This window comes from Penicillium bovifimosum, assembly GCF_028826915.1.
Source record: "Penicillium bovifimosum strain IBT 22155 chromosome Unknown utg000005l_segment0_segment0, whole genome shotgun sequence".
Taxonomy (NCBI): Eukaryota; Fungi; Ascomycota; class Eurotiomycetes; order Eurotiales; family Aspergillaceae; genus Penicillium; species Penicillium bovifimosum.
The window spans coordinates 5,309,765-5,336,468 of record NW_026622714.1 but is presented as its reverse complement, the minus strand read 5'-3'; the positions used below and the strand labels follow the sequence as shown (position 1 = coordinate 5,336,468).

At 51.9% G+C, this 26,704-nt stretch overlaps 11 protein-coding genes across 11 annotated transcripts; 7 read left to right on the top strand and 4 right to left on the bottom strand.

The window, feature by feature from the left end:
* Positions 1-13: 13 nt before the first annotated feature.
* Positions 14-550, top strand: N7515_007246 (Zinc finger CCCH-type; the record flags this gene model as incomplete). Its single annotated transcript, XM_056667990.1, has 3 exons — positions 14-32; positions 82-243; positions 309-550. 3 exons carry the CDS (start codon positions 14-16, stop codon positions 548-550), a joined length of 423 nt encoding a protein of 140 aa, XP_056521586.1.
* A 392-nt stretch (positions 551-942) lies between these two features.
* On the top strand, positions 943-3,265 carry N7515_007245 (PAN-complex poly(A)-binding subunit PAN3; the record flags this gene model as incomplete). Its single annotated transcript, XM_056667989.1, has 4 exons — positions 943-1,770; positions 1,833-1,977; positions 2,027-2,182; positions 2,238-3,265. 4 exons carry the CDS (start codon positions 943-945, stop codon positions 3,263-3,265), a joined length of 2,157 nt encoding a protein of 718 aa, XP_056521585.1.
* A 297-nt stretch (positions 3,266-3,562) lies between these two features.
* Positions 3,563-5,487, bottom strand: N7515_007244 (fasciclin domain-containing protein; the record flags this gene model as incomplete). The annotated part of the gene is made up of 2 exons (XM_056667988.1): positions 3,563-4,285; positions 4,372-5,487. 2 exons carry the CDS (start codon positions 5,485-5,487, stop codon positions 3,563-3,565), a joined length of 1,839 nt encoding a protein of 612 aa, XP_056521584.1.
* A 416-nt stretch (positions 5,488-5,903) lies between these two features.
* N7515_007243 (intradiol ring-cleavage dioxygenase) lies at positions 5,904-6,953 on the bottom strand (the record flags this gene model as incomplete). Its single annotated transcript, XM_056667987.1, has 2 exons — positions 5,904-6,174; positions 6,235-6,953. The coding sequence occupies 2 exons, from the start codon at positions 6,951-6,953 to the stop codon at positions 5,904-5,906; spliced, it is 990 nt and encodes a 329-aa protein (XP_056521583.1).
* Positions 6,954-7,625: 672 nt separating this feature from the next.
* On the top strand, positions 7,626-9,790 carry N7515_007242 (uncharacterized protein; the record flags this gene model as incomplete). The annotated part of the gene is given in 2 exon segments (XM_056667986.1): positions 7,626-8,202; positions 8,220-9,790. 2 exon segments carry the CDS (start codon positions 7,626-7,628, stop codon positions 9,788-9,790), a joined length of 2,148 nt encoding a protein of 715 aa, XP_056521582.1.
* A 466-nt stretch (positions 9,791-10,256) lies between these two features.
* N7515_007241 (Zn(II)2Cys6 transcription factor domain-containing protein) lies at positions 10,257-12,205 on the bottom strand (the record flags this gene model as incomplete). Its single annotated transcript, XM_056667985.1, has 2 exons — positions 10,257-11,533; positions 11,593-12,205. 2 exons carry the CDS (start codon positions 12,203-12,205, stop codon positions 10,257-10,259), a joined length of 1,890 nt encoding a protein of 629 aa, XP_056521581.1.
* Positions 12,206-13,407: 1,202 nt separating this feature from the next.
* N7515_007240 (U6 snRNA-associated Sm-like protein LSm7) lies at positions 13,408-13,960 on the top strand (the record flags this gene model as incomplete). Its single annotated transcript, XM_056667984.1, has 3 exons — positions 13,408-13,588; positions 13,706-13,777; positions 13,833-13,960. The coding sequence occupies 3 exons, from the start codon at positions 13,408-13,410 to the stop codon at positions 13,958-13,960; spliced, it is 381 nt and encodes a 126-aa protein (XP_056521580.1).
* Positions 13,961-14,417: 457 nt separating this feature from the next.
* On the bottom strand, positions 14,418-18,275 carry N7515_007239 (uncharacterized protein; the record flags this gene model as incomplete). Its single annotated transcript, XM_056667983.1, has 3 exons — positions 14,418-15,362; positions 15,415-18,047; positions 18,125-18,275. The coding sequence occupies 3 exons, from the start codon at positions 18,273-18,275 to the stop codon at positions 14,418-14,420; spliced, it is 3,729 nt and encodes a 1,242-aa protein (XP_056521579.1).
* Positions 18,276-18,939: 664 nt separating this feature from the next.
* On the top strand, positions 18,940-21,266 carry N7515_007238 (CCAAT displacement transcription factor COY1; the record flags this gene model as incomplete). The annotated part of the gene is made up of 2 exons (XM_056667982.1): positions 18,940-19,069; positions 19,117-21,266. The coding sequence occupies 2 exons, from the start codon at positions 18,940-18,942 to the stop codon at positions 21,264-21,266; spliced, it is 2,280 nt and encodes a 759-aa protein (XP_056521578.1).
* Positions 21,267-23,729: 2,463 nt separating this feature from the next.
* N7515_007237 (uncharacterized protein) lies at positions 23,730-24,551 on the top strand (the record flags this gene model as incomplete). The annotated part of the gene is made up of 2 exons (XM_056667981.1): positions 23,730-23,993; positions 24,057-24,551. 2 exons carry the CDS (start codon positions 23,730-23,732, stop codon positions 24,549-24,551), a joined length of 759 nt encoding a protein of 252 aa, XP_056521577.1.
* A 751-nt stretch (positions 24,552-25,302) lies between these two features.
* On the top strand, positions 25,303-26,597 carry N7515_007236 (rRNA 2'-O-methyltransferase fibrillarin family protein; the record flags this gene model as incomplete). The annotated part of the gene is made up of 4 exons (XM_056667980.1): positions 25,303-25,372; positions 25,507-25,682; positions 25,753-25,938; positions 26,073-26,597. The coding sequence occupies 4 exons, from the start codon at positions 25,303-25,305 to the stop codon at positions 26,595-26,597; spliced, it is 957 nt and encodes a 318-aa protein (XP_056521576.1).
* Positions 26,598-26,704: the final 107 nt, after the last annotated feature.

The window sequence follows — 26,704 nt, the reverse complement described above, 5'->3', positions numbered from 1 at the left end:
CCGTCAAAACTCAATGCAAGCCAGTCAGACAGGTGTGAAGCAAACTGGTTCTTCTAAGATCTGAACAAACTTTGCTGACAGGAACTGGTTCGTCGGATAGCAAGAAGCGGTTCAATGTGGACTCACCCAGTTTCACCCCATCCTTACTGTCTGGGGCTGGCGTACAAGCGCCGAAGAAGTCCACTGCCATATCGCCAAAAGCTGCTAATGCAGCTCCTTTTCAGCCTCGAACAACCTCATCGCGTATGTGCTTCCTTGGGAGCAGGAGAGATGGTGTAAGTGTTTATATGACTGACGAGCGTGGAAAGGTTCAAATACAGGTACACCCACAGGGCGGTCAGATCCAGTGCCAGATTGGGCAGTCGCCGATGTGCAGGAGTTTGTACCCCAGGGTTTTGAGCATGCTGTAAGTCGTCCTTACCTTTTACCTCGAGTCTACCCCACGTTTGTTTTCATTTTCTCTTTGATCCCAAACTCCCCATTGCCACGTTCCATCTGGACCACAACATCGCGTCAACATGGACCCTACCAAGCACCAGCGCAGTCCTAGGAGTAGCTTGTCTTCTCTAGCAGCTGAGAACCACCCTATACCGGGGCAGAGTCACGCCGAGCACCGCTGGACTTGTGGCTCCTCAAGGAAGCTTCCCAGCCATGCCACCGAGTCCTCGTTCTGACAGTTGTGCGCCATCACTTGGTCTCTATACTTTGCCAGCAAATCTCCATTCCACATTCGGGCAGACTCCCATTCAAAACCGCGGTCCCCTGGTGGCTCCTCAAGAAAGCTTCCCAGCCATGCCCCCGAGTGCTCGCTATGGCATTTGCCAGCCATCATTTGGGCCCTCTGCTTTGCTAGCGAGTCCCCAATTCATATTCGGGCAGACTCACTATCAGGACCGCGGTCGCTTGGTGGCTCCTCCTTGTGGAGGCATTCCATTCGCGCCAATGAACCCTCGTCGTGACTTTCTTCTTTGCCGCGGTCCTCCGATGGCTCCCTATGGCAATATCCCAGTGATGCCCGCAGTGATGCCCGGGGCTCATCGCTGTGATGGACCCCTTCCATCGCCTGGGTTGTCTGAGTTGTCTGCTTTTGAGCCGAATATCCATCATACACCCGGGGAGACTCACCTTTCGTACCACGGTCCCCCGTTGGCTCCTCCTTATGGAAGTATTCCGGCCACGCCAGCGCATCCTCGTCATGGCAACCCTCTTTACCGCGGACCCCCGGTGGCTCCTTGTAGCAGCATCCCAGTGATGCCCGCAAGTACTCACCGTGACGATGGCCACTCGTCGACCAAGTTGTCTGCTTTGGCGGCGGAATTCCATCCTGCATCCACGCAGATTGACCCTCCGCACCGCAATCCATCGATGGGGCCTCGAGGTCACATACCGACCGGGCCCAGGAACTATCTCGGACAACATTCTTGGCAGCCCCAATCACGGTCCAACTATCATCGGTCCAGACATGGCGGGACGCATCATGAATCCGATGCTCCTCATGGCTATCCTCCGGCCTTGGCTTGGGAACCTCCTCGTTTTCATCACCGGCACCCGTATATTGACCACATTGCTAACATGCCATACCAGAGCCCTCTTCAAAGCAACGGTAATGGAGGAATGCCTCCCACTAGTGCTTTTGATCCTTTTATCACCACCCCAAATACGATGACTCCAGGTGGCGTTGGGCCAGTATCGGCGAATCCTTACTCCCATGACCCTGCAGCCGCCATGGGAGGCGCTTTCTTTGCGAACCCAGCCGGCTTCCAGCAACCTGTACGTTGACGTCCTCTGGGTCTTATTTTGGTTTTTTCCTATCGGGTCTAATCACAAAACAGGTTCAGTACCATCTTTACGCCCCAATTGGCCCGCATAACCAAAACACTATGGGTTATCAGCGTAACGTCCATGACCTTTTTCTTCCCAATGATTTGCGTGAGGAACTGCAGAAAAAGGCAGCGGCAACCCTGCAAACTCTCCCTAGTAGGTCGCATTACCATTGAGATTGGTGCTTGTACTGACACTATTGTAGATACGCAACTCCCGGCCCAGGTGGATTACTTCCACTCTCTTGTGCCTCTGGATCTTAGCCACCAGAAGAATGCCTCGACCTTTGGCTACCCGAGCTGGATCTACAAGGCCCAGTCTAGCAAGGATGGTTGCTTCTACGCTCTTCGCAGACTTGAGGGTATGACGGTCTCCTATTCTTGACTTCATTGTCGGCTGCAGACTAATGATATTAGGTTTTCGTTTGACCAATGAGAAGGCTATTCGTTCAGTGCAAGCCTGGAAACGCGTTTGCAACGGCAGTGTTGTGACAGTTCATGACGCGTTCACCAGCCGTAGCTTCCAAGACAGCTCTTTGATCTTTGTGACTGATTACCACCCCCTGTCCAAGACACTTGCAGAGCAGCACCTGAACACTGGAAATCGGTATCCTGCTCGTCCGAATGCTCCTATTTCTGAGCAGCTTCTCTGGGGTTACATGACCCAAATTGCTAATGGGCTCAAGGCCATTCACGCCAATGGTCTGGCCGCTCGAGTCCTCGAGCCTAGCAAGATTCTAGTGACTGCTAAATCTCGCATTCGCATTAACGCTTGCGCTATCCTCGACGTGGTGCAGTTCGATACTCAGAAGACTGTGGCTGACCTGCAGCGGCAAGATTTGGTCAACTTCGGCCAGTTGATTCTCATTCTTGGCACCGGCCAGCCTGCCGTCCAACACAACCTTAATAAAGCCCTTGAAGTTTTCGGCCGCTCCTACAGTCCCCAGTTGAAGAATTCTGTCATGTGGCTACTGGGTAGTTTGCAGAAGGAGCAGGAGCGAAACATTGATACCTTCATAACTGGCATTTCCTCCCAGCTGATGTCGACATTTGATTCGGCGCTTCATATGGACGACCAGTTGAACTCCGATCTTTGCCGCGAGCTGGAGAATGGACGGCTCGTGCGCTTGTTGAGCAAACTTGGATTCGTCAACGAACGCCCTGAATACGAACTTGACCAGCGCTGGTCGGAGACTGGAGAGCGCTATTTCCTGAAGCTCTTCCGCGATTACGTTTTCCACCAAGTGGATGCCGCCGGCGAACCGGTGGTGGACCTCGGCCATGTGCTGACTTGCTTAAACAAGCTCGATGCGGGGACTGATGAGAAGATCCACTTGATCAGCCGTGACGAGCAGAGCAGCTTCATTGTCACATACAAGGAGCTGAAGAAAGGATTCGAGTCGTCCTTCCAGGCTCTCTTGAAGCCTGCTAGGCGGATGCACTAGGAGCTTCCAAACATACATGGCCATATGTATGGTCTTTGCTGGTGGCTTGCTTTCCCGGTTTGCTTGATTCCTAACACTCGAGATCTTCCGGTTTGGGCCATGTGTCGATCCAACGAATGGACACCCTCGACTTGGTCAGCCACCACTGCGTTATGTACATCCATGGATAGTTTCGTTTTACTCTTTTTTATGTTTGCAACAATCTTGCCCTTGTGGGCATCTTACAGAAATACAAACACAAGAGATTTCAATTTTGCTTTCCTTGCCCGTAAGCCAGTAGCCAGCTCATCCGTTCTTTCACAGTTCGCCACGATTCACCTCCCCAACACAACCATCTAACCTGTTCACCAGCTCTTCAACCGTCACTTCTCTCTCATCATCTCCCCCTTCGTAATCTTTCCCTTGAATCCTCCTCGGCGGTATCAACACCCGATCCAAATCATGCACCACCCCATCCCTCGCCAACAAATCTAATCGGCCAACCCTCCCAAACCCGTTAACCCTCATAACCACCCCCTCGTCCCTCTCAACATCAACAACAATCTTCTTCCCCTCCAACAAAGTCTCCAACCCAACATGAGCAGAATTCCCCTCGTGCAGCTTATCAGGCATCCCTCCCTCAGAACCCCCCTTCCGTCCATGTCCACGTCCATGTCTCCGACCCCCCTCACCAGAAAACAACCTCTCAACCTTCCCCTCCATCGTATACAAAACATCCGAATAAAGAGTCCGATTAGGCACAATATGATACTGCACCAGTGCACGCAGACACTTCTCTCCCTGTGTCGAGAACAAGAACCGGTTAGTCCTAGCACCGAGCTTTCGGAACGCGGCGTTCGTAGGTGCAAAGACCGTCCCGCCTTGTCGCTGGTCTGGATCAAGTGCGGAGCTGAGCTTTGTTCGTGATAGGGCTTGATTGAAAGTGCTGAATCGGGCTGGGAAGAGGTGTAGCAAGGTGCGGGTTTCGGGGGGTTGGCGGAGGGGTGTATCCAGGAGGTGGATTAGGCCATTTTTTGTTTTCTGTGTAGTTTGTTGGTATCTGACTACCATAGGTAGGAAGGAGATTGGACTCGGGGGTATAAAGGGCGATTGGGAGGTCTACTTACCATATCGGCCCCAACTATCGAGCTCCTTCGATTCAATATCACTCCATTCATATTCTCCCTAACAACAATTCTCTGCTGCATCTTCGATCCCAGAGAAGGCTCTTTCAGCTTCGTCGATAGCGTCTGATAACCCGAGACCTGCGCAATAGGCACTCTCCCATCGACGATATGGTACCGCAGTAAACTTGAGATATTCTTGCGACTGGGACCATTTGGCCCGCCCGGCAGTCTCTCCAAGGCTTGATTCGTCAGTGCGAAGAAAGTGTAGTTCGACTCCGTGCTGTTGAGGACTTTTACTAGCTTGTCATCGTCGGCAATCAGCGAGGCGAGCCGGGATGTATGTTCGCTTTCTTTGACGAGCTCCCAGATTGTTCTCTCGGGCTGGCAGAGTGAGCCTGGGCATGCATCAATTGGTCGGTGTCGAGGTTCGTCGGGCATATGAGGTGGGTATCGGTGGCATGGTCTGTCGTGGTCACGGCCGTCTCCGTGGCCCGGCCAGGAGGGACCGTGACGCCAGTGTGGGTGGTGCGGGTGAGGAGGCCAGGGTCTTTCTTCGTCGTCGTCTTGGCCGGGCCATTGGCCATGTCCGTGATGGGGGTGCTCGTTGGGATAGTCGCCGTGTCTGCCCCAGTCGCCGCGACCAGGTCGGTCACCATGGCCAGGCCAGTCACCATGGTCAGGCCAGTCACCATGATCAGGCCAGTCACCATAATCAGGCCAGTCACCATAATCAGGCCAGTCACCACGCCCACGCCAATCATCTCCAGGCCAGTCCTCACGTCCATGCCCACCCCAGCCTCCATGTCTTTGCCAATCACCGCGTCCAGGACGCTCATAACCAGGCACATCCCCATCCCGTCTCCAGCCTGGACGCTCAGCCGGAGAGAAGCCAAGAAGACCCATCTCAACATTTGCCGCAGACTGCTCATCACGCATCAGATTCTTCATAATCGCCCACCAAGACTCCATGTCCATTCCCTCAGAGATTACGGTGCTATCCTGCTCATGCCCGGCCGGGTGAGTCTCAGCGACTATCTCAGCGAGAACAGTTTCATCTGGGATTACCAGGGCCGAGGCCAAAGCTGCCACGGACAGAAGAAGATAAGTGGAACGCATGGTGCCGGTATCCACGGGGGGATTAGCAGAAGCAGACGCTCGATCGACTGTGATGTTGCATATATAGAAGCCATCTACTAAGGACCCCCTCACCTGGGGCAATTCCCATGATATCCGACTGTCTGACGTTGAACGGTCGAGATGGGAATTGTTCAATCCTTGTGGACCCGGTCGTTGTACAGTGCACAGACTTGAGAAGCAATCGAGCTGATGGCCAATGGTTGCCGGAGATATGTTACATATTGTGATCAAGGCCAGAAGGGGATACAGACAAGGGTTAATGTTTAGATGGTGGTTGGTGCGAACTTGTTCGGATCCTTGTTCCTTGTTCACAATGATGCCTCGCTATGGACTCAGAGGAAAATTGAAGAGATAATCCATTTCATCGAGTTATATCATATCTGATTGCCACAGCATTAATCCAAATCCGGCACAGGCAGCCCATTGACAATCTTGACCTTCCGGCCCAGCTTGTCCAGCGCCACCATGGAGTTATGCGCACGCAGCTTTTTAGTCTCCTCGTCCGACACAAGCACAAAGTCATATGTGAGGAGAGCATGGCCCTCGGGGACATTGTATTTCTTCGCCGTCTCGGCATCCGCCTTACCAATATCCACGGTCAAGGAATCTTTAACACCAAAGACGGCATCAGATGTTTCATAAGGGTCATTGCGGAGGTAGAGAGCACTGATCAAGTTAGCATGCAACCAAAAAAAGAAATGAAAAGGAATGAAGAAGTGTACATACGTTACCAAGTGATCATAACCCTCCTTCTCAAACATAAAATGCATATGCGAAGGCCTATACGGATGCCGCCCCAATTTCTCCAACAACTTCCCAACCGGCCCATCATGGGGAATAGGATACGGCACCGGAGTAATCGCCTTAAACCAAAAGACACCCTCCTTATTCGAGCGCATCACACATCTCCCCTCCGGCGCCTTCCTCCCCTCATACTGCACATCGTAATGGCCCGTGGAATCAGTCTCCCAAATATCAATCTTGACATCCTCTATAGGCCTCCCCTGCATATCGCGCAGGGAACACACGACCAGCAGCGGCTCGCCTTGGGGATCATGCGACATGGCCTCGCCAGCGGGCATTTCCTCTGCGTCGTGCGTGTGGAACGGGCCCAGCACGGTTCCTTCTGTGGAGCCGGCAGGTTTGGGGTGGTCGATTGAGTCGACGAGAATTGATAGGCCCAGGACGTCGGAGAGCAGGATGAATTCTTGTCGGACGTCGGTGGTGATTTGGCCTACTTCGGTTAGGAAGCGCAGGCCGGTCATCCATTCTTCGGTACTGAGGCGAGTTTCACGGGCGAAGTCGTGGAGGTGGGTGACTAGGCGTTCGAGGACATATTTCATGCGTTCGTCGGGGCAGAGGCTGTTGATTGTGATTGTGTTGGCGGTGATGTTGTCGACTGTTTGGTCTTTCATTGAGGGGATCTTGACTTTTGAGGGGTCCATGATTGCTGATTTTTAAGGAATGGAGCTCTTGTGTACTGTATAATGTTGGAAAAGAGAAGAATGATAGAGCTATGGAATGGTGTTTTGTACTTGTAGTCGTAGTAGCTTTTCGGTATTTCCGCCGGCAGTTGGTGGGATAGTGGGGTTAGAGCTTATTCCACTCTCTCGGTCAATCAGAAGCTGGCAAATGTAAGTCTCCCCGCAATTGAAATTGGAGTACGGAATAACGGATTAACGGATTTACCTGTAAACCCTAGATGTATCGTAATGGTTTCTGATGATTACTAGTTAACTACTGTGTAACTAGTTAGTTAAGTTGCGTATGACTACAGTAGTTATGCTGCTTGTGCAGTTGCATGCAGGCGACCGCCTTTGTTTGGATGAGAATGTTCGCTCCTTTCACTCCAAAAGATATAGCAATCCAATTAGGTTTAGCGCCAAAAATAAGGCAGAATTGGATCATGTGATATGGGCATCAGGGCCGCCCAGCCGCCCAACTCACTGAGGAGGTAACTTCCCAGGCTTCAGTGCCGGGTTGAATATATTCCGCTCCCATGTGTGATTGTGATGTGATCCCTCATTCCCTCTGCCGTTCCCACCTGTTTTGAACTTTCCTTGGTCCATCCTAGGCATCTTAAACGCAACCTTGTCGCCTCTCGGCCCATCGAAAGCATGGCCAGAAACAGCTCACCTGATTACAAAGCACTCTTTCTGCAGGAAAGGGAGGCGCGTAAACGGGCAGAGGACCAAGTTAAACGGACCACCTTCGTGGAACTTTTGCGCCATTGCCACGAGTTATTATCGCGACCGCTACAAGTTGGCTCACTCTCTAGCTTGACCACAGGGACAATACCCCTCCCCAAAGGAAAGTACTGTCCAACGCGACTGGAGCAGTGGGTTGACTGCGCAGCCCAGCAACAAGACATCTACGACTCTGTCCGTCGTTACCTCCAACCAGAAGAAAATCCACCGCGCATTTTTCCATCTCGTGAACGGCTGGAGGGACACCTCATAAGCTTCCCGCAGCTGATTACCAGTGAGACCAACGTTCAACTCTATGAGCGGATCGCAGTGGACTCGTATGTCGGCGCAGTCATCATGGAACTATGCAAAATACCAGCCGCCCGTAAGGAATTTGGGCTTGGGGATGGGGTTTTCTTCGACAGCCACCGCAATGCTCTGAATGAGAACCGAACGGTCGAAACGGATACAAACAATCATCGGACACCCCCGGTGGCAGGCCGGACCAGTTCTTTATCCATCGAGTTGATGGCAGAACCACCACTCTCCTCACCACTGTCGAATACAAGCCGCCACACAAGCTTACTTTGGAGGATCTCCGCGCGGGGCTCTGTGATATGGATCTGTGGAAAACGATGGTTCGGGCGAACAAGGTGCTGAATAACGAAGCCGATCAATACAGGGCACAGCGGCTCGTCTGCTCGGCTATTGTTCAGGAATACCATGTCATGATTCGAGAGGGACTTGAGTATTCCTACTTGACTACAGGCATCGCGCTTGTGCTTCTCTGGGTTCCACTTGAAAAGCCGAGCACCTTGTACTACCATCTCTGTGTGCCCAACCAGGAAGTGGATGGTCGAGATGGTGATCTCTCACAACCAAACACATCCATTGCAAGGGTACTCTGTCTTTGCCTGATGAGCTTTCGCTCGAAGCAGCGTGACCAGGAGTGGCGAAATGTGTATTGTTCGGATCTTCACATTTGGAGGACGAACTTTGATCACACACATGCAAATGCCTCTGATCGCACACATGCAAATGCTCCCACAGAGGAACTACCACAGAATCCACCCTCTGATATCACGGACTATGTCAGCCCGGAATCCGCCCCCACAAGTTCAGAGTATGAAAAATCATCCTGTCCAATCGAGTCGCCAACTGCACCTGCCCGGCGAATAAAAACAAGATCACAAGGGAACTGCGCGCGATTAGATCCCAAAGACCGCATGGGTTCACCAGACTCATCAGGCTCTGAGTCAGATCCTGCAGCGTCTGCACAAGACCCCGCAGCAGCAGCGCGAAAGCGAGGCTACAGTCAGGTTGAACATTCGCCTTCACAACGATCGTCTCGCCAGAATGAGAACGACCGTCAAAACGACATATCTCAACGACGCAACGCGCAGTTCTGTACCCAACGTTGTCTGCTTGGGCTGCAAACCGGCGGACCTCTGGATGATTGTTGTCCAAATGTGGATTTACACCGGCAAGGCGGTAATGGGACTCAGCATTCTATCAGCGCCGTGGAGTTGATCTCGCTTCTCAAGCAGCAAATGGATGAGGACATTGACCGGTGCATTCCATTTGGGTCCTGTGGGTCATATGGCGCCCCGTTCAAGCTCACCTGTTCCCCTCATGGGTATACTGTTGTTGGGAAAGGAACGACGAAAAATCTTTGGACCAAGGCCGTATCCCACGAGGCTGACATATATCATATTCTTCGCAAGGCACAGGGTTCAGCAGTCCCCGTGTTCCTCGGCAAGATCGATCTCGTAAAGATCTATTTTCGCTATGGCGTAGAGATTCGCCACATGCTCGTCATGGGTTGGGCAGGCGAGAGTACAGCAAAACTCGAGCAGACTTCGGACCTTCGCAGGGAGACTAAAAGGTCGAATAAGGAAATTCGCTCTTTGGGAGTCCGACACCTAGACCTTCGGCCTGACAATATCCTATGGAACGCTGAACTAGGGCGGGCTTTGATTATTGACTTCCATCGGTCTGAGCTGGATCGTCGGCGAACCGCAGACAGGTCCAGGTCATCGAAGAGGTCCCGACATAAGGCAGAGATATCCGAGTCCAAGCGAGTACGAGTGACATAGCTAACACGAGGTTGTGGTTGATATTATTCTGCATAAGACTCTGATGACATGACCCATCCCCGGAGCCGACCCGAGTCTTCTCTCACCAGCAAGAAATTGCAAATAGCTTCACGGCCGAGTACTTCGAACCCAGGGTAAGAGGTATCATAAACCCAGTGCCCAGTTACGCGGCTGGCTCTATGGGTATGAAGGGATAGTCCCGCTGTCTCATCTGAACAGCAACACCTGCTACATATGAGCTGTTTCCAACTCGTTTACATTCACATACCTTCATATGCAGTAGCTAGTGAGTTATGTACTAACTAGTTCATTGGTCAAGTGACAGAGAAATGTACACATTCAGAAGTAAGTCCATAGTAAAACAGCATCGCTAGTAACTCAGGGATATCTAAAATAATACTCCGTACTCCCACACCTAACCCATTCGCCAGACTATGAAACAAAGTGTAAGTTACAAAGGCAAGAATTATGCCTGCACCATGCGCCGATCACGATCATCCGCCTCCCGCTCACGTTCACGGTCATAAGCAGCAGGAACCGGAGCCTGACCTGGAAGAACACCGCTTTGAGTCTCCCCACCACGCTCGGCACCACGCTCTTTCTCCTGCATAGCTGCCGCAACACGTGCCTGGGTATCGCGAATAGCCTGGTTTAACCGCTGGTTGGCATCCGGGTCGTCATCCTCAGGACGAGCGGAGCGAATAGAAGGAAGGCCGTTGTGGCCATTCTCTGTTTCGCTTACGGCCCGTCGCGGAGAAGTATTTTTTGAAGGGAGCTCCATCGGGACCGCAGAGCCAAGAGCCGGGTTCGGAGCGGAAGGGGCTGACTCGCGTCGGTTGCTCTGGTAGTGAGAGTGAGCCTCCGATTCGAAGCGCGGTTCGCGGGGTCGCTCGCGTTCGGCTGAAATGGGAGGTAGTGGACCCCCGCCGAATTGAGGTCGGGCGAGGGTTGCGGTAGTGTGGTCGTTGTCAATGCGCTCGTGCGGGGCGGTCGTTGAAGTCGTGGATCTGGGTACCATTGCTGCGATTTCGTCCTCCTTGACGTCGCGCCAGGAACACTTGGCGTGTTTCTTTGTGCAGCCTACGCAGGCTGTGAGATTCTTCAGGCAGTCCATGTGCAGGCGACGGCAGCGATCGCATGGGGGGACTACTCGCTCCCCGCGCTGAAGCTCTTCCATGCGAGCGATCATTTCGAGCTTGAAGGGGCCCCCGTCGTCTTTTTCTTGGTGTGTGGATTTCGGCGGTGGGAGAAGGGAGGATGGAGTGTTTGGAATGGCGACGGGGTTGGATGTTGCGGGGTTGTAGACACTGTACTCTGCCAGTTCGGAGGTACGAGGCCGAGAGAGTGGTCGGGGGTTGGCCGGAGCTGTCGCGTCCTCATAGCCACGAGCGTGCCGGTCCGCTGTCGTGAAGAATCGCTTCATCAAGTCTGCGCGAGTTGTTGGCGATGCGCCTTTGATCGATTGCCCGTTGATCATGGTGACATTATCGGTGGTGGAGTGTGAAAACATGAATTGGGCTGATAAAGGGTTTTCTTCCGGGTGCTCGCCCTCGGGACGATGAGCGTTTACCGCGACGAAGCCGGACGGGGAAGCGTGAGAGGGAGTGTGACCATTGGAATCGCGCCAGTGGTCGTTGACATGCCGGGATTGCGCATGTAAAGAGGCATCATTCTCTCGTCGGGTGACAATAGCATTGCGGCGATTCTTCAACCGGTGGTTAAGCTGTCTCGCTCTGGCAGAGACTAAACACAAACACTGTCAGTGATTCCTCCAACCTGATATACAGTATACGACAGCTTACCTTGATCGGCCATCTGAATGATATGGGCCAAGTTCTTCTCAAGAATCTCCAGCGCACCCAGCTCTTTTTCCTCGTCCTCAATGATTGGCTGCGGCGGTATCATCTTCTGCGGCATGCCGGAAGCAATCAACACAAAATCCTCCTCGCTGATCTCCACTCGACACTGCTTGGTATAGAACTGGCAGACCCGTACGCCATTGCGCGATTTCTCCAGATTGAACTGCTCGGGCTTGTTCTTCGCGAACTCGACAACATCCAGCCATGTGACTGTAGGTCCATCTTTACCATGCGACTTTAACACTTTGGGCGGTCCATCGAACAGACGCTCAAATCGTTTGATCAAGATCGGACCCAGCGGGCATGCGCCTAGGTTTCCAGCGATGCTTTCATGGCGGTGTAGCACGCCGTCGTATTCGCCGAGCAAATGCTGGATGGCGGGCATCGTATCATCGACAGATACTAGTGGGAGGTTGTCTGGGTATTGGCGCGCGAGATAATTGATTTGGAGGTGGTTCGAGTGTGTTTTGGGGACTTTCGACGACCCAGCGTAATCGCCATTGGGAGATCGAGGCCGTTTGGAAGACGGCTCAGCCGACGCGCCGTGGGTTTCCATTGTGGGAAGGAGACGGGACGTCTTGGGGTGGAACAAAGCGATCAGGGATGTCGCAGTGGAAAATGAATTGGGCACAAAAAGGATTGGTCAGCGGCGGAAAGCGTCACATAAGAGCGCGGAATATCTCTTGCGCGCGGAGAGGAACCGGCAGATTACTCTTAACAGAGCAGCATAACATGAAGGTGGAGGAAGGGAAAGAGAGAAAGAGGAAACCGCGCTTATCTCGAGGGGAGGAACGGCGCACGGGGAGTGGAGAGGAAAAACGTGATCCCAGATGTCTCCGCGGGACCGTTGGGGGACTCTTCCTTTTCTTTCTGGGGGGACCCCTTAAGGATTGAGGGAATTATGCTACAACAGGAACTCCGGTTGTAATCTCCACGTGGTACGTACTTCCCACTCAAAGTCCTTGAAGTCACTAGTCGGTTACTGCGTAAATACGTCCTCCGTTGCACTTGGAGCTCCCAGCGGAGTCCCGCCGGTGGGTTCCGCTGGCCTACGATACGCTGGTTTCAGGTGTACAAGACCACGCCTTGCCTGGACTTTGCTTCAGATATGTGCAGAGATACGTAATGATTCGCCCCGAACAAGTCAAAGTCTATCTGCACATTCTGCTGGCGTCGATCATCAAAATCAAGCCTTGAGCCTTGTGGAGGCCCCCCCCCCCCATTTGGTTTCGCTGATGCCTTGGAGCGGGCGCCCGGGCTGAAACACTTTGTGACGCGCAATTCTTTCGGAGGCTCTCGGAGGGAACCACCATAGCATCTTGTTAGACTCAGATGATAGTATCATTCGACCTGGTTAACTAGTGTAGAATGTAGCAAAGGGATAACCTTCACCATAATTAATCGCGATGTCGGAATGTAAAAGCCCTCAGATCAAACCTCCAAATCAAGGATACCCGTAACACAACTGTAAAATACCTCCGAGCGGGATCCCTCTCCCCCGCCAGACCCAAAAATACCACTTTGAATCTGTAATCCGCGTACCCGGGCGGACCCCGACCTTAGATATCCTGCCTGAGGCTACTCAACCTAAAAATCCCTCATACACGTCCACACCTTGTGTCTTCCCCAATACCAGAGAAGAGTACCACAAGATACCTGAGCACAAGATACCCGAGATACTTCCTCCCCACTCTGTTCCCCCAGATCCATTCTCAATCCCTCCAACTCCCTTTCCATTCATTTAATCGCATACTTTAAATGTCTGAACGAGGCTCGTTCCGAGGGGGTCGCGGTCGTGGAGGCCGCGGCGGCCAGGGCCAGCAGAAAAGTGGCGGTGGTGGCGGTGCACCACAGGAGAAGCCTAAGAAGGAAAATATCCTGGATCTCAACAAGTACATTGACAAGGAGGTTCAAGTGAAATTCAATGGTGGTCGTGAAGGTATGTTCAGTCCATTTTTTCCAGACAATCTTTGTATCATTGGTTCTCTTTCGATATCCTGCTATCTCGGTCTTTTGTGACCTTCCTGTTAAGTATACATGCTAACACTATCAACAGTCACTGGTGTCCTCAAGGGCTACGATCAGTTGATGAACCTCGTTCTCGACGATGTCAAGGAGACTATGCGTGGTCAGTTCCGCATCTTCCTACTTGTTCATTTGTGTACTTGTACTAACCCCCGCAGATGAGGAGGGCAACACGTCCACCCGCTCCATGGGTTTGATCGTTGCTCGTGGCACTCTGATCGTATTGATCTCGCCTGCCGATGGCAGTGAGGAGATCCCCAACCCCTTCACCCAAGCGGAGGAGTAATTGAGCATTCTCAAACGTATTATCTTCTTTCCGGGGCTCACCTTGGGTCCTGCATGTCATTTTCCGGAAATGAACCTCTTAGGTCTGGTTGGACGACTACGCCTTAATGTCCCACTGATTCTCGGGTCTGCCGGACTATAAGCTCTTTAGGAGCTACGAAGGGAACGAACGCAATTTGATGGTTCACTTATTTTTTTTCTTCTGTCGACATGGACTGGGAATGGCAGCACTGCTGCTCTTTCGGCTGTGTTTCCTTCTCGCGAAGGGACGGCACGTCTTCAAGGGTGGCTCATGATACACAACGCCAAAGCCAATAGGAAAAATCAAGAAAAAAGAAATCAAACAAAGTCAACACGAAGGTTTCTGAAGCAAATTGCGTAGGTATCATAGATTCAATATCAACAAGAAGTAAAGAAAAGCAAGGCGCTATTATGTCAAAACTCCCCAGATTTCCGATCTACTGGCCCACTCCCCTAGATGTAGGCCCCACCGTCTCTCCGAATTCCGTAGAATCACCAGAAACAGCATCACTATGGCCATCGGTCTGCGGTAGGTCAGCCCGCCGTGGCGCGGCATCCTTCAGCCTTCTCACCCCCTCTGCCTCTTCGATCCAAGGTCCAGCCTTCTCCATCCCATCGATATACTCGGCAGCAATCCGCAAATGCAGACCCGCACTCAGGGCACGCTCAATGCGAGCCTCGCGAGTCTGCGACACCAGATCACGGAACACGTGTGCCAAGAAGCCGCCCAAAATATCAACGCTCCAGCCCTCTGGAACGAGATCGAGCACTTCGCGGACATCGTACCAGGCTGCAAAGCGTGCGAGGAGGTCGCTTGTGCGCTCGATGCGGTCTGACTGGTCCTGGATGTGCAGGAATTCGTCAAGTAGGTGGCGGAAGAGTGTCTTCTGCAGATTGTAGTCTGCTAATTCGGGCGGGGCGCCTGTTGAAGTGGAGGAGCTGCGTGGTCCGCCAAACAGGCAGTAGCGGATCGCGGAATCGTAGTCTCCGAGGCCGTGTGTGAGGAGGCGGAGGGCCGGGCTGTGGTGGCCCTGGAGGCCGTCGAGAATTATGCATTCGGAAACGAGCTCGTTTTGGTATGGCTCAATACGCGCCAGTACCGCAGGGATTGAGTAGCTGATTCCTGTTGGAATGGGTTGGGAGGAGAATTGGGAGCTGGAGATTCCACCCAGCAGTTGGAGTAATCGGAGTCGGGACTGCCACCAGGGTTCTGCGGGGGTGTTCTCAGTGATGAAGTTCAAGTATGTCGGTTTGGGCGCACGAAGCGCTCGATAGGTTGAATAAGACTCTGCCAAGGAAGCCCGTGCTTCGGGGGACGCCTCGAGCACGGAGAGTACTGTGTCCAAGTAGTACGAGATCAAATCATCGGCATATTGTGTGTACTGTAATCGCAGGTCAGTAGATGTTCAGGAACCAAGATAAGAGGAGTCTCACGTTCTTGGCAAACACCAGGTGCTCTAAGTAAACCTGGACGGCATTGGGTGCTCGCTCTTTGAGTAGAGTAACAATATTCGTCGGTTCCAATTTCACCCGGCTGGAATTGTCTGCGAACACCTGGATGCCCAAGTGGGGATTACGTGCAGCCAGCCAAGAGCCATATTCTTCTACCAGCTGCACGTCCTTGATCTTGACCAGATACCTGCGCATCTGCGTCTCTACACCATTTGCGGAGACCTCTCCGCCAGCATCGGTCTCTCCATCAACGATTCGTTGCCAGGTCTTCAGAACATTGCGAGACATTTTTTGGCTCTGATATAGGCGGCTTAGAACATAGAGTCGTTTATATGTTTCCAAAAGCACAACTGCCCTGTCGAAATTGCCTTTCCAGTTATCGACCAGCCGATTCAGCTCGGAGCGAGTGGGTGACGCTGCCCGTTGGTCTCGCGTCAAGTAGGCATCTTGTTCCAAGGTCAGATGCAACAGCGCAACATCCGTGCTATCCAAAACATATGTCTCGTCGGTGATGCTACCATATCCTCGTTTTTGCTGCCAGGAGAGAAGAAATCGTCTTACCATGTCGAGAACGGGATTGCGAGAAGCTGCCGGTCCAGAAGACTCCACGCCTATCTCTTCGACTTGCTTGAGATACTTTTCCGCCGTGTTTGCCAGTCCAGCATGTATCCATATGCCCTGAGGCCCTTGCAAGATCTCGCATCGCAGTAGAGGAATAAACAGCAAGACCAAGCGAGGATCAAGGTTACCCGCCACTAGGGCTTTTTCGGTACCCTTGATTGCTGTATCACTGCGGTCATCGGGCGGCATAGAGAGGAGGTCTCCGTAAAGCATGAGGCTCGCCTTTTGCTTCACGTAGCCCAGTCCGATAAATTCGGCTTCACTCTTCGGCTCGGTATCCTGGATCGAGAGCAGCAAGTCCAGGATGACCTCCCTACGCAGCACCGTGTGCCTGTCCTCCGTCACCTGGGCGGCCTGCAGGGATTCCTCTAGTTGGACTACCAGAGGGCTGTGTAGCACGCGCCATATTCGAGAACCAGACCACACGACAAGACTACTTTGCGTCTTGCCCAGTCCAAGTGCAAATTTTGCTTCTTCTGCGTCGCGTTGCGCCTCCCAGCTGTGGTTGTCCGTCTTCTTGGATCCTTCTGAGTCAGTCAATTCATGTGAATCAAACAGCTCATTCTCCTTTTGCAGATGCTCGATCGATGCCTGGGTTCTGGAATCTGTCAAGGCCACATGTGGCGGCAGCGTGGGGCTCTTCAAGCGGACCATCCGCAAGAGCTGCGCTATTCCATTGAGACCGAGGTGGCTCGGGCTAAGTGTGCGCCCGAGGCCAACCTGAACAGATTGTGATTCATCAGGACAGGGTATCTCCAGCCATCTCTTATGCCGCTCCATCTCCGTTGGGTCATCATCCCAACATTGAATTTCAAGCCTCGTTCGAGACTTTCCATTCTCTTCATCTTCGATAACAGCGAGAATAAACTCCTCCGTTTTATCGTCACCGGTCTGGAATATTTGATTGATGTTTTCGGTGTCAATCACAACCGATTTAGGGAATCTGTGGAAATTTATTGTGCCTCGAACGACTTCACCATCCATGTCGACGAACATGCCGACGCCTGGTTCTGTTTCCTCGGTCCCGGTCACAAGGAGGAACTCGGAAGGCGTTGGGGATACTACATGAGGTTGGAGACGTTTCGAGCTTTGCTTTGTTGATGGGGGTAGTGGTGGTAATGGCTTCAAACCGTCGTTAGTTGAAGGTTGATTCCCTGGATCCTGATCATCAGGAGGTCTGGGGGAGCCTCTCTCTTCTCGCTTCGACGAACTTGATCTTCTGGGTTCACCGGTTGCTGTGAAAGGGTCGGGCGTCCCTGATAGCGATCTATCCAACTGAGCCGGTTGTGCCTGCGGGGAGGGCATTCCCACGAAGGTATTCAGGCTTGTGCTTCTACCATGCGCAGACAAGTTGGTCGGTGGCGAGGTTGGGTAGGAGGAAGAGGGTGAACGCTTGAGTGGTGTTGGTGGAGCCGGGTTCATATCCTCCACATGCCCTGACTCAAAGACTTCATTTGAAGAAGATATAGGGAAGAGCGGAATCTTCTGCTGGTGAGCCACCTCGAGTAATGAGTATGAGTGTGTATCAGCAGCACAGGCGATCGTTCCTCGCCGCGCCGCAGTTAAGCAGCCGGGGAACTCAATCTTCTTGATCCGTCGCGCCTCATCCCCTATCTGCACAAGCATAATCCTGTTCTGTACAGCTATCATAATAGTCGGATCCCCGTCTGTTTCTGCATCCCAGTTCAGATCCAACCCACCGATCCAGCGGCAGTTATTGACCTTTGTATTTCCAAAAGCAGGGCTAAGCTCCGGCAGCATATAAAACGTAACAGTGCCATTGCAGAGAACACACGCCTTGTTCACGGAGGCTAATATGACTATTTGTCGAACGCCTTCTTGACCACCGTCCGCCGGGGGGCTCTGGGTGAAGAGGATCGGCAATCGGGATGCCAATATAAAGGTAGGCTCGGCGGCATCGTCTGGGGAGGCTGGCGGAAGGCATACGAAATGCAAGATCTCGGCTGCGGAGGTGCCGATGTACAGGTTCTCATCTATCCATCATAAAGGTCAGTCCAATCGGAACTTATCAATAAGACAGCGCCCACGGTCAGCCACGGATAGAGCTTACTCCAGTACTCGACACAAGTAATGTAGACATCGGAGCTGTGCTCGGTCGCTAACGGCACATCCTCAAAGAGTGAATGTAAGACATAAGGTATAGTCCCAGGTGGACTAATCTTGCGCCTCTTCCGAGGACCAATTGCGTCCTCTGAAGCCATCATGCCGCTGTAGTTTCAAGCATCTCCCCGCAAGCTTGGAGAGTGACGATGTGAAGGCGGTCAGCTGGGTCAAAGCTCAGGGGCCACAGTTGACAGCGGGAAACAATGCCCCTGGAGCCGCATTGGCCGGTATTTGTCTGGCAGAATCCAGTCACTTAGGATAAGGTCTGATATTCGAAGAATGGGAGTAAATGCGCTTTTGATAAAGTCAACAATCTTGCAAGATAACTTTGACACTTATCTACTTCTTTATTATTGATCTTTTTTTTCCTTTGTTGACGCATTAACCCTGAAGGTAGAGGTGGAGTTGGAGCGAGCAACAAGGCGGTCACCTTAGTTCTTTGATGGCGGTCGGCCCTTATCGCCTTGTACGGTAGTACAATGGACTACGTCGATGTACATACATTAGGTACATCATACATGTTTGCCTTGGACCAACTGCTTTTGAACAACATCCGCATTGGCCGACTTGCATGTTTGATTTGCCTGGCTATCTTCTCGCTCTTGGGGTTTGAACTTATGTAGACCTGGTACGCTCTCGGAACAATATCGGCCCGTCCGCCGCGTGTCCTATTCCTCGCGATAACAGATCCCCGTCTTTCCCCTTGGTGGACTGCTATTTGATGTGGGGTGACAGTGCAGACCCCTGGGGTTAGGACCGACAATGGACTCATTTGCCATCACAGAAAGCTTGGTACCCCCAAACCAGCACGAAAACCAACCTGAGTCGGGTGTGTCTAGCAAATTGACCGAAGAGACCAATAAGTTCCAACGCGCCATTGCAGCCTGGAGAGGTAATTGCAGTCCTGTATGCTGGGGATTCCCTTACTAACTTGAACAGGGATTGACTTGGCTAATACTATTGCGAAACTCGATGCCACCGCTACGGATCTTGTCGAACAGCAGCGCGATGCACTCGTGCAAAGAAAGGACCTGGCGCAGAAAACGAAGGACTTCAAGAAGCTAGATGACGACTCGAAACTTTCAGAATATAAATCGCTGCTGAAGTCCTATCAGTCTTTTATCGATTTGTTGACCAACCAGGGCAAAACCTCCTCTTCCTCGTTCTTACAACTATATTCCTCATTATCCGAGGCTCCGGACCCATACCCCCTCCTCGAAGCTTCCGTTGACTCCCTTGTTCTGTCAGAAGACACAGTCCCAAAGCTGAACTCTGAGCGGGAGCAACTGCAGAAGTCCGTGGATCGCCTCACCAAACAACAAGACGAGACTGAGAAACGTCTGCAGGAGGAACGTGCCGCGAGGAAAAAGTTGGAGGAAAACCAGGAGTCAAGAGCCAAGGAGATTGAGGCATCGTGGGAAGCTGTATTGACAGAAAAGACGAACAATTGGACGGCAAAGGAGAAGAGCTTAGAGGAGAAAGTGGAGAACCAGGATCGGCTGATCAAGGAACTCAAAGCGAGCTACGAGGTTTCACAGCGCCTAGGTGAGGGCAGGAGTCATGGAGATGATAATGATGGTTCTCGGAGTAGCGCTACAGCGGCTGAGCTTGAACTGCTGTCCGCCGACTTGGAAAAGACCAGCTTGAGGTTGGCTGACATGGAAGCGCGCAATGAGCAAATGCGGCTGGAGCTGGCTCAGGCTGTATCACACTCATCTGGCCCTACTTCTGTTCAAGATGACCCTGATTATCTTCGACTCCAGTCGGAGAACTCTTCCTTGCTTCGAAAACTGGATGCTGCTCGATATGCCAAGGACTCGGAGCGGCATACCTGGGAGGCTAAGCTGCTACAGGCGGAGCGAGCAGCATCAAAGGCAGCAGTGGAAAAGGAAGAGTTGCGTTCCCGATTGGCCAAGGTGGCTGATTATGATGAGATTCGCCGGGAGCTGGAGATGATCAGGTCGATCGAATTTGCCGGTGGTGATGATGATGAAGTCGGAGAGGGTGCTGCTGAGGGTGGCACGGCGGACGGCAATGCTGATGGGGCGAAATCAAAAGAGAAGAACTCGCTAGAGCAGCTTCTCATGGCCCGAAACAAGAAGTTGACGGATGAGCTCACGCTTCTGCGAGTCTCGCACCGTGATATCCAAGGCCAGCTCGAAACACTACGCACTGAGCTATCAAACTCGAAGGAAGAGCTGGAGAAGTCACGAAGCCTGTCAAGCACCCTTGAAAATGACCTTCTCCGTGTACAGGATGAGGCTGCAAATACATTCCCCTCCGCGGCCATGTCTGTTGCGGGAACTTATACCTCCAGATACCCCCACTCAGCCCGTCGGGGCGCATCGTCGCCTACGTCCTCCATCATCTCTGGCTTTGATCAGAGTGCGGCATCTGCCCATACCATGGAATCTATCCGTGCAGGGGAGGCTGTCGGCGGTGGCTCCGGCCTCCTGCCTATGATTCAGGCCCAAAGAGACCGCTTCAAGAAGAAGAATGCCGAACTCGAAGAAGAGCTGTCAAAACTGTACGCCACTGTCAAATCCCTCCGACAAGAAGTCGCATCACTCCAGAAGGACAATCTGAGTCTCTACGAAAAGACTCGCTATGTCTCGACCTACAGTCGTGGCGGTCAGAGTGCATCTACATCTGCCTCGGCCTATGCCAACACCCCCAGCTCCACTTCCGTCTACACCTCCGCGGATACCCCTTCTGGTCTGTCTCTCGACCGATACCAGTCCGCCTACGAGGCTCGGATCTCTCCATTCGCTGCCTTCCGGGGTCGTGAATCGACACGCGCATATAAACGCATGAGCCTCCCAGAACGGATCGTGTTCTCTCTCACTCGGGTGATTCTTGCCAACAGGACGAGCCGGAATTTGTTCGCTGCTTACTGCTTTGCGTTACATCTCCTCCTTTTCGCTGTGCTCTATATGATGAGCACTACGGAGATCGAGAAGCATAGCGCTATGGGCGCTGCCGGTAGCGCCGCTGCTGCTGCTTACGGTGGTACTGGAGGTGGAGGGGTCATGGGTAGTGGCGGGGGCCAGTTGCATGACGATGACTGGCAGCAGGAGGGTTTCAACTAATGTTCAGGTTTGAAATCTCCAACGTCTTTTGATGTCCACTCAGCGACGAGCTCTGGGAGTTATTATTCTTAATCTTTCTATCTTTGTACTTCCTCGTGACTGATCATAAGTCCTGGCGTTTGGGATTGAGTGATGTTCTACATCGTACTATTCTGAGATGTGGGCCAAGCTTCATAGTGTGTAGATTCATTTACGGCAAATATTGTGTCTAAAGGCACTTGCGAGGACCGTGGGTCGATGCTGTAGCCATCCTTCCATGTTTAGAGATGTCTAGTTCAGCGCCCCCAGCTCTATTCAGAACACCAAGGATTCGACGGAACTTGAAGCCTTTCTGATAGGGCACCATTTTTAGCCGATGTGGAGGCAAGTCCAGGGGATCCGAAGGATTCTTAGCTTCACCGCTAGCCTCTAGGTATTCACTATTCATAGAAGCGAACGGTGGCATTGTTAGGGCTTACCTACTGAAATTAGCTACCTAGTTACTGAGTACTTGCTACTTTCCATGTCCGCTCGGAGCTCCGTTTCAAGGCTAGTCGAAGATGTCTGAGCGCAACATCCACCCAGCTAGCTCTCATATCAATGGATATTCATTCCAATTGCAATATCGTGCAAAAATAAACAGTCAATCAATCATAGATGCAGAAATAGAAAAACCAAAAAAAAAAAGATAAGAAGGCCCGAGCCGCGGATTGAACGCGGGACCTCGCGCAATATTGCTCAGGTTTTGAATACCCTAAGCGCGAATCATACCACTAGACCACCCGGGCTTCTTGATGTATGTCGGGCAAGTTTTAAGTATCATATCAAACGTAGAGTCTGCCGTCCATATTGTTGGTCATTTCTCACTATTCTAAGACTTAAGTTGCAGCGATTTTCTTCAACTTCCTCCTTTTCACATTTAAAGGGCATATTCTGCTAGATAATCGCCTGTATGTCAGACATCAGGTTCATGAAGAGTGGCGCATGCTCATAGAGCTCCTTTCCCACCATTGACATGTTTTTGTGTCTGACATCCTCGTCGGCCTTCCACTAGCCGAATATACAGCCGCCGTAGGTCACCAAATTCTCCGCGTATCCCATAATCCCCTGGACCAAATATTCTGTCCCAATGTCCATAATATCGAGCGAGGATCATTTAAGTATTTGATTGTGGCTTCCTTGTCGTCCGTGAAGAACACTCGTAGGATATCCCAGGTGAAGTGCCCTGGCGGCACATGACTGTATATGTCACTGTGTAGGTAACAATTATAAAGTATAAAGTAGGTAACTGCCTGCCTGCCACCTTCCATCTTCTACCTTTCACCTGCTCAGAAAAGCAGGTGAAAAGGTATAAAACGGAACCTAGTTAGGTGGCAGGCAGTTAACCTAATCGTCATACAGTGACATAGGTATACCGTATACAGTCATGTGGCCGCCAAGACACTTCACCTACACTCTAAGAAGAATAGCAGTCTCTCTTTCTCATAATTATCACTAGGCTTTAGCATACCTAATCAAACGTCGGCGATCCGTGTCAGTCATCGCATAGGCACAAGAATATATGTTGGAAACCTACACCCGTGGACTAAACCTATGTGTGGGGGACGCTCTGTGTAAGATGGCGTTCTCTAGCGCTAGTGCGTTGTAACATCGGCTCCAAAGCGAAAACCCCCTCTACTCTTTTGTCAGCCTCCGCAGTGCGGCAGTTCAATCTACGCAGTATATCCTAAAGAAGCCAACCCCAAAGAGAAAGTAAAGAGCGACATAGTTTATATCTCATACAAATGACCCATGTACAATGCCTGCAGTGAAAATACCCGAATTCTGCACTAACTACGATGTAGAGGCAGGCCCTAGCAAGGCATCTCTGCACACTAACCTCTCCCGGCAATAATCCTGCACATCTAACCGCTCAAGCCTTCACCAGTGAGATTTATTAATAGTCCGGGGAATTTAGAGAACCAACCACATTGACTCGGTCAAATCTGCTACAATCGAACCGCTCTGGGAAACCCCAAGTGTTTTGCTTAGCGCGTTGCCATCGACACAATTAGACGAATCGGAACTCTCACAGGCTGGAAGGGTCAGCCCTGAGCGCGTCCACCAGCCAATAACAACCCACGATCGAGCTTTAATCCCTGCTAGTACCTGCATATTGCATCGATGACTTTAATAATAGCTACACCGTTTCGAGTTGGACGTGTGTTACTATTGATATATGCTTTGAGATTATGAGGGTTATGAGGATTGAAATTACGTCCAACACAGTATGTATATCTACCCCGGTCTGCCGATCAATTCCATCAGTATCCTCCCTGGTCATTCCTTCCTTCAACACGCCTACCTATTCTTCTTCCAAGGTTCATACTCGATCGAGTATATCAAAGGGTTGCTGGTCAATCCTCGTTTAATCAGAGAATAACCCCCATTGCCATTCACCATCGCCTCTGCCTCTTCACCTACTTGCAGTAAAGCATAGTCGCAATGCGTTTTGCTCCTCTCCTCACCTGTCTGGCGACAGCATCGCTTGCTGCCCCAACGAACTTCCTCAACGATGCATACAAATGGACCAATGACATGGCCGAGTTCTATGGAAAAGTGAGCCAGTACATCAATACCGCAAAGAAAGACATCAGAGTACCGACGGCGTGCGATGTCTCCAAGATTGCCCTGCCTGCTTATGCCTCGGGCATGACCAGCCCGTCAGGCCTCAAGCCGCGATACGTCGCACTGGGAAGGGGTACCCAGGTATGAGAAGTCCCTTATAGGCCACCATCATCACCATCATTTAGTAAGCTAACACATAACCAGAACTATACATGCGCCGACTCAACATCCAAGTCTACACCCGCAGCCGTAGGAGCTGTCGCACGACTCTACGATGCATCATGCATCGCAGCCAACTACCCCGACCTACTGGAAAGACTTCCAAAACTTGCCTACCCAATTGCCCTACCGACCAACGAAAATGCGGCATTCCCTCCTGCCAACATTGAACTGTTGGGTCATCATTTCTTCTACGATGCAACCACCCCCGAGTTCAACTTGAACCTCTCACCCCACAAGCAGGATGGCATTGTCATGACTAAGAAGGTATCAGCAATTGATGCTCCCTCGGGCTCACTGTCGGGGCAGTATGGTGCTGTCCCTTGGCTCTACCTCACCGCTAGCGAGGGCACGGTTGGCAACTACAAGAGTGTCTACCGAGTCGACACTGCGGCTGGGTCTCCACCAAAGACTTGCAAGGGCATGCCAGCTGCGTTCCAAATGCAGTATGCTGCGAACTACTACTTCTTTGGGGAATAGGCCAATAGCTGGGCGTTTGTTCTTCTCTTTTGTACATAGCAAGGAGGGCCTCCGATGGGAGGGTGTTGAGACTCTCGTTTGATTTATGGGTGGAGCTTTACCTACTTTATTATTATTACGGCTTTTCATCATTTTTCTCCTCCGACCCATCATAAACTGGTGATAATGAAATCAGTGGTGCTTCCCTCATGTGAATCATTATCAGTCTGCAATCTCCCGCGCTGTACTGTATAGGGCTTGTCTGACGGTGGGCAAACCTCTCGTTCGCGGACGTACCTCGTTTTCTTTTGTCCCCAATGCTTTTGCCTCACAATATCCCACAATAACATCCTTCATCGAACTCCATTTCCATTTGGTACAAAGCAGGGCTTATATACGCACGTGACCCTACGGCAACCGCAGACCACGTGACTCATTCAGGTGGAAAGGACGCTAACCCTAGAACAGCCTAGCGCCATTCTGATTTTCTGAAAGATCCTAAAGGCGCAAAAAAAATCTCGACCGCATCAACGAGCAGCATCGGTATCGACCCGTACCCGACAGACAGCCCGCGGCCAATTCTGTTTCTGCTTGATCCAACTATCACAGATACGCTGTCAATTTTATCTCTCTCTCTTCTCGACTTACATCGGAACCTTTCTACAAATTCTTCAACTACCCTCGGTTTTGAGCACTCGGAAACGACAGCTCAACCTCTCTCCCTCACTTAATTCCCTCTACAACCGGGTTTTACCTTTTTAAAAACTACACAATGGGCTTCGCTCCTCGTGGACGTGGCGGATTTGGCGGTGGTGACCGTGGTGGCCGTGGTGGTGGTCGAGGTTTGTTCAGTCCAATCCATTCGAAGCAGCAAGCATGCAGGCCGAAGTGCTGGTGATATTTTTTTATTCGCCCGAACATTCATGATTCGCATGCCTGCTGTTACAGCACAGTTCACACCCGCTGACTTAATAAGGTGGTTTCGGCGACCGTGGTGGACGCGGTGGTGGCCGTGGTGGTTTCGGCGACCGCGGTGGCCGTGGCCGTGGAGGTGGCCGTGGTGCCCCTCGCGGTGGTCGTGGTGCTCCTCGTGGTGGCCGTGGTGCTCCCCGCGGCGGCGGTGGTGCTCGCGGTGGTGCCAAGGTTGTCATTGTAAGTGATGAAAATATCGTCAATTTCCCAATGGGATCAAAAACTGACAAATCGGTTTACTTGCGAACAGGAGCCTCACCGTCACGCTGGTATCTTCGTTGCCCGCGGCGGCAAGGAGGACATGCTTGTCACAAAGAACTTGACTCCCGGTACTGCAGTTTACGGCGAGAAGCGCATTTCCGTTGACGGCCCCGCAGCTGAGGATGGCACTGCCACCAAGCACGAGTACCGTGTCTGGAACCCCTTCCGTTCCAAGGTAAATATCCTCTCCATCTCCAGGTGGCTATGGATACATGCGTCGCTTGCGAGGATCTTCCTTCAATCGCCGTGATAGCCATAGCCTATCTGCCTCTCATATGATCTTTTGCTCACCACTTTTTCCTCTTCTAGTTGGCCGCTGGTGTGTTGGGTGGTCTTGATGACATCTACATGAAGCCCGGTTCCAAGGTCCTCTACATTGGTGCTGCCTCTGGTACCTCCGTCTCTCACGTCGCTGATATTGTCGGTCCCACCGGTAACGTCTACGCCGTTGAGTTCTCTCACCGCTCTGGTCGTGATCTTATTGGCATGGCCACTCACCGTACCAACGTCATCCCCATTGTTGAGGATGCCCGCCACCCTCTCCGCTACCGCATGCTCGTCCCCATGGTTGATGTCATCTTCGCCGATGTTGCCCAGCCCGATCAGGCCCGTATTGTCGGTTTGAACGCCCACATGTTCCTCAAGGCCGAGGGTGGTGTCATTGTCTCCATCAAGGCCAACTGTATCGACAGCACAGCCAAGCCTGAGGTTGTGTTCGCCAAGGAGGTCCAGAAGATGCGTGAGGAGAAGATCAAGCCCAAGGAGCAGCTTACTCTCGAGCCCTTCGAGCGTGACCACTGCATTGTCGCTGGTATCTACAAGCGTTCCGCATAGAGGTGTTAATCGCTGGTCATGTCCCATTTCCCTTTTATGTTCCCTCGGCGTCTCGTGTTCTGTGATGTATCGAATGTTTTTCACCTTTCTTGTGACAGGTAATCTTT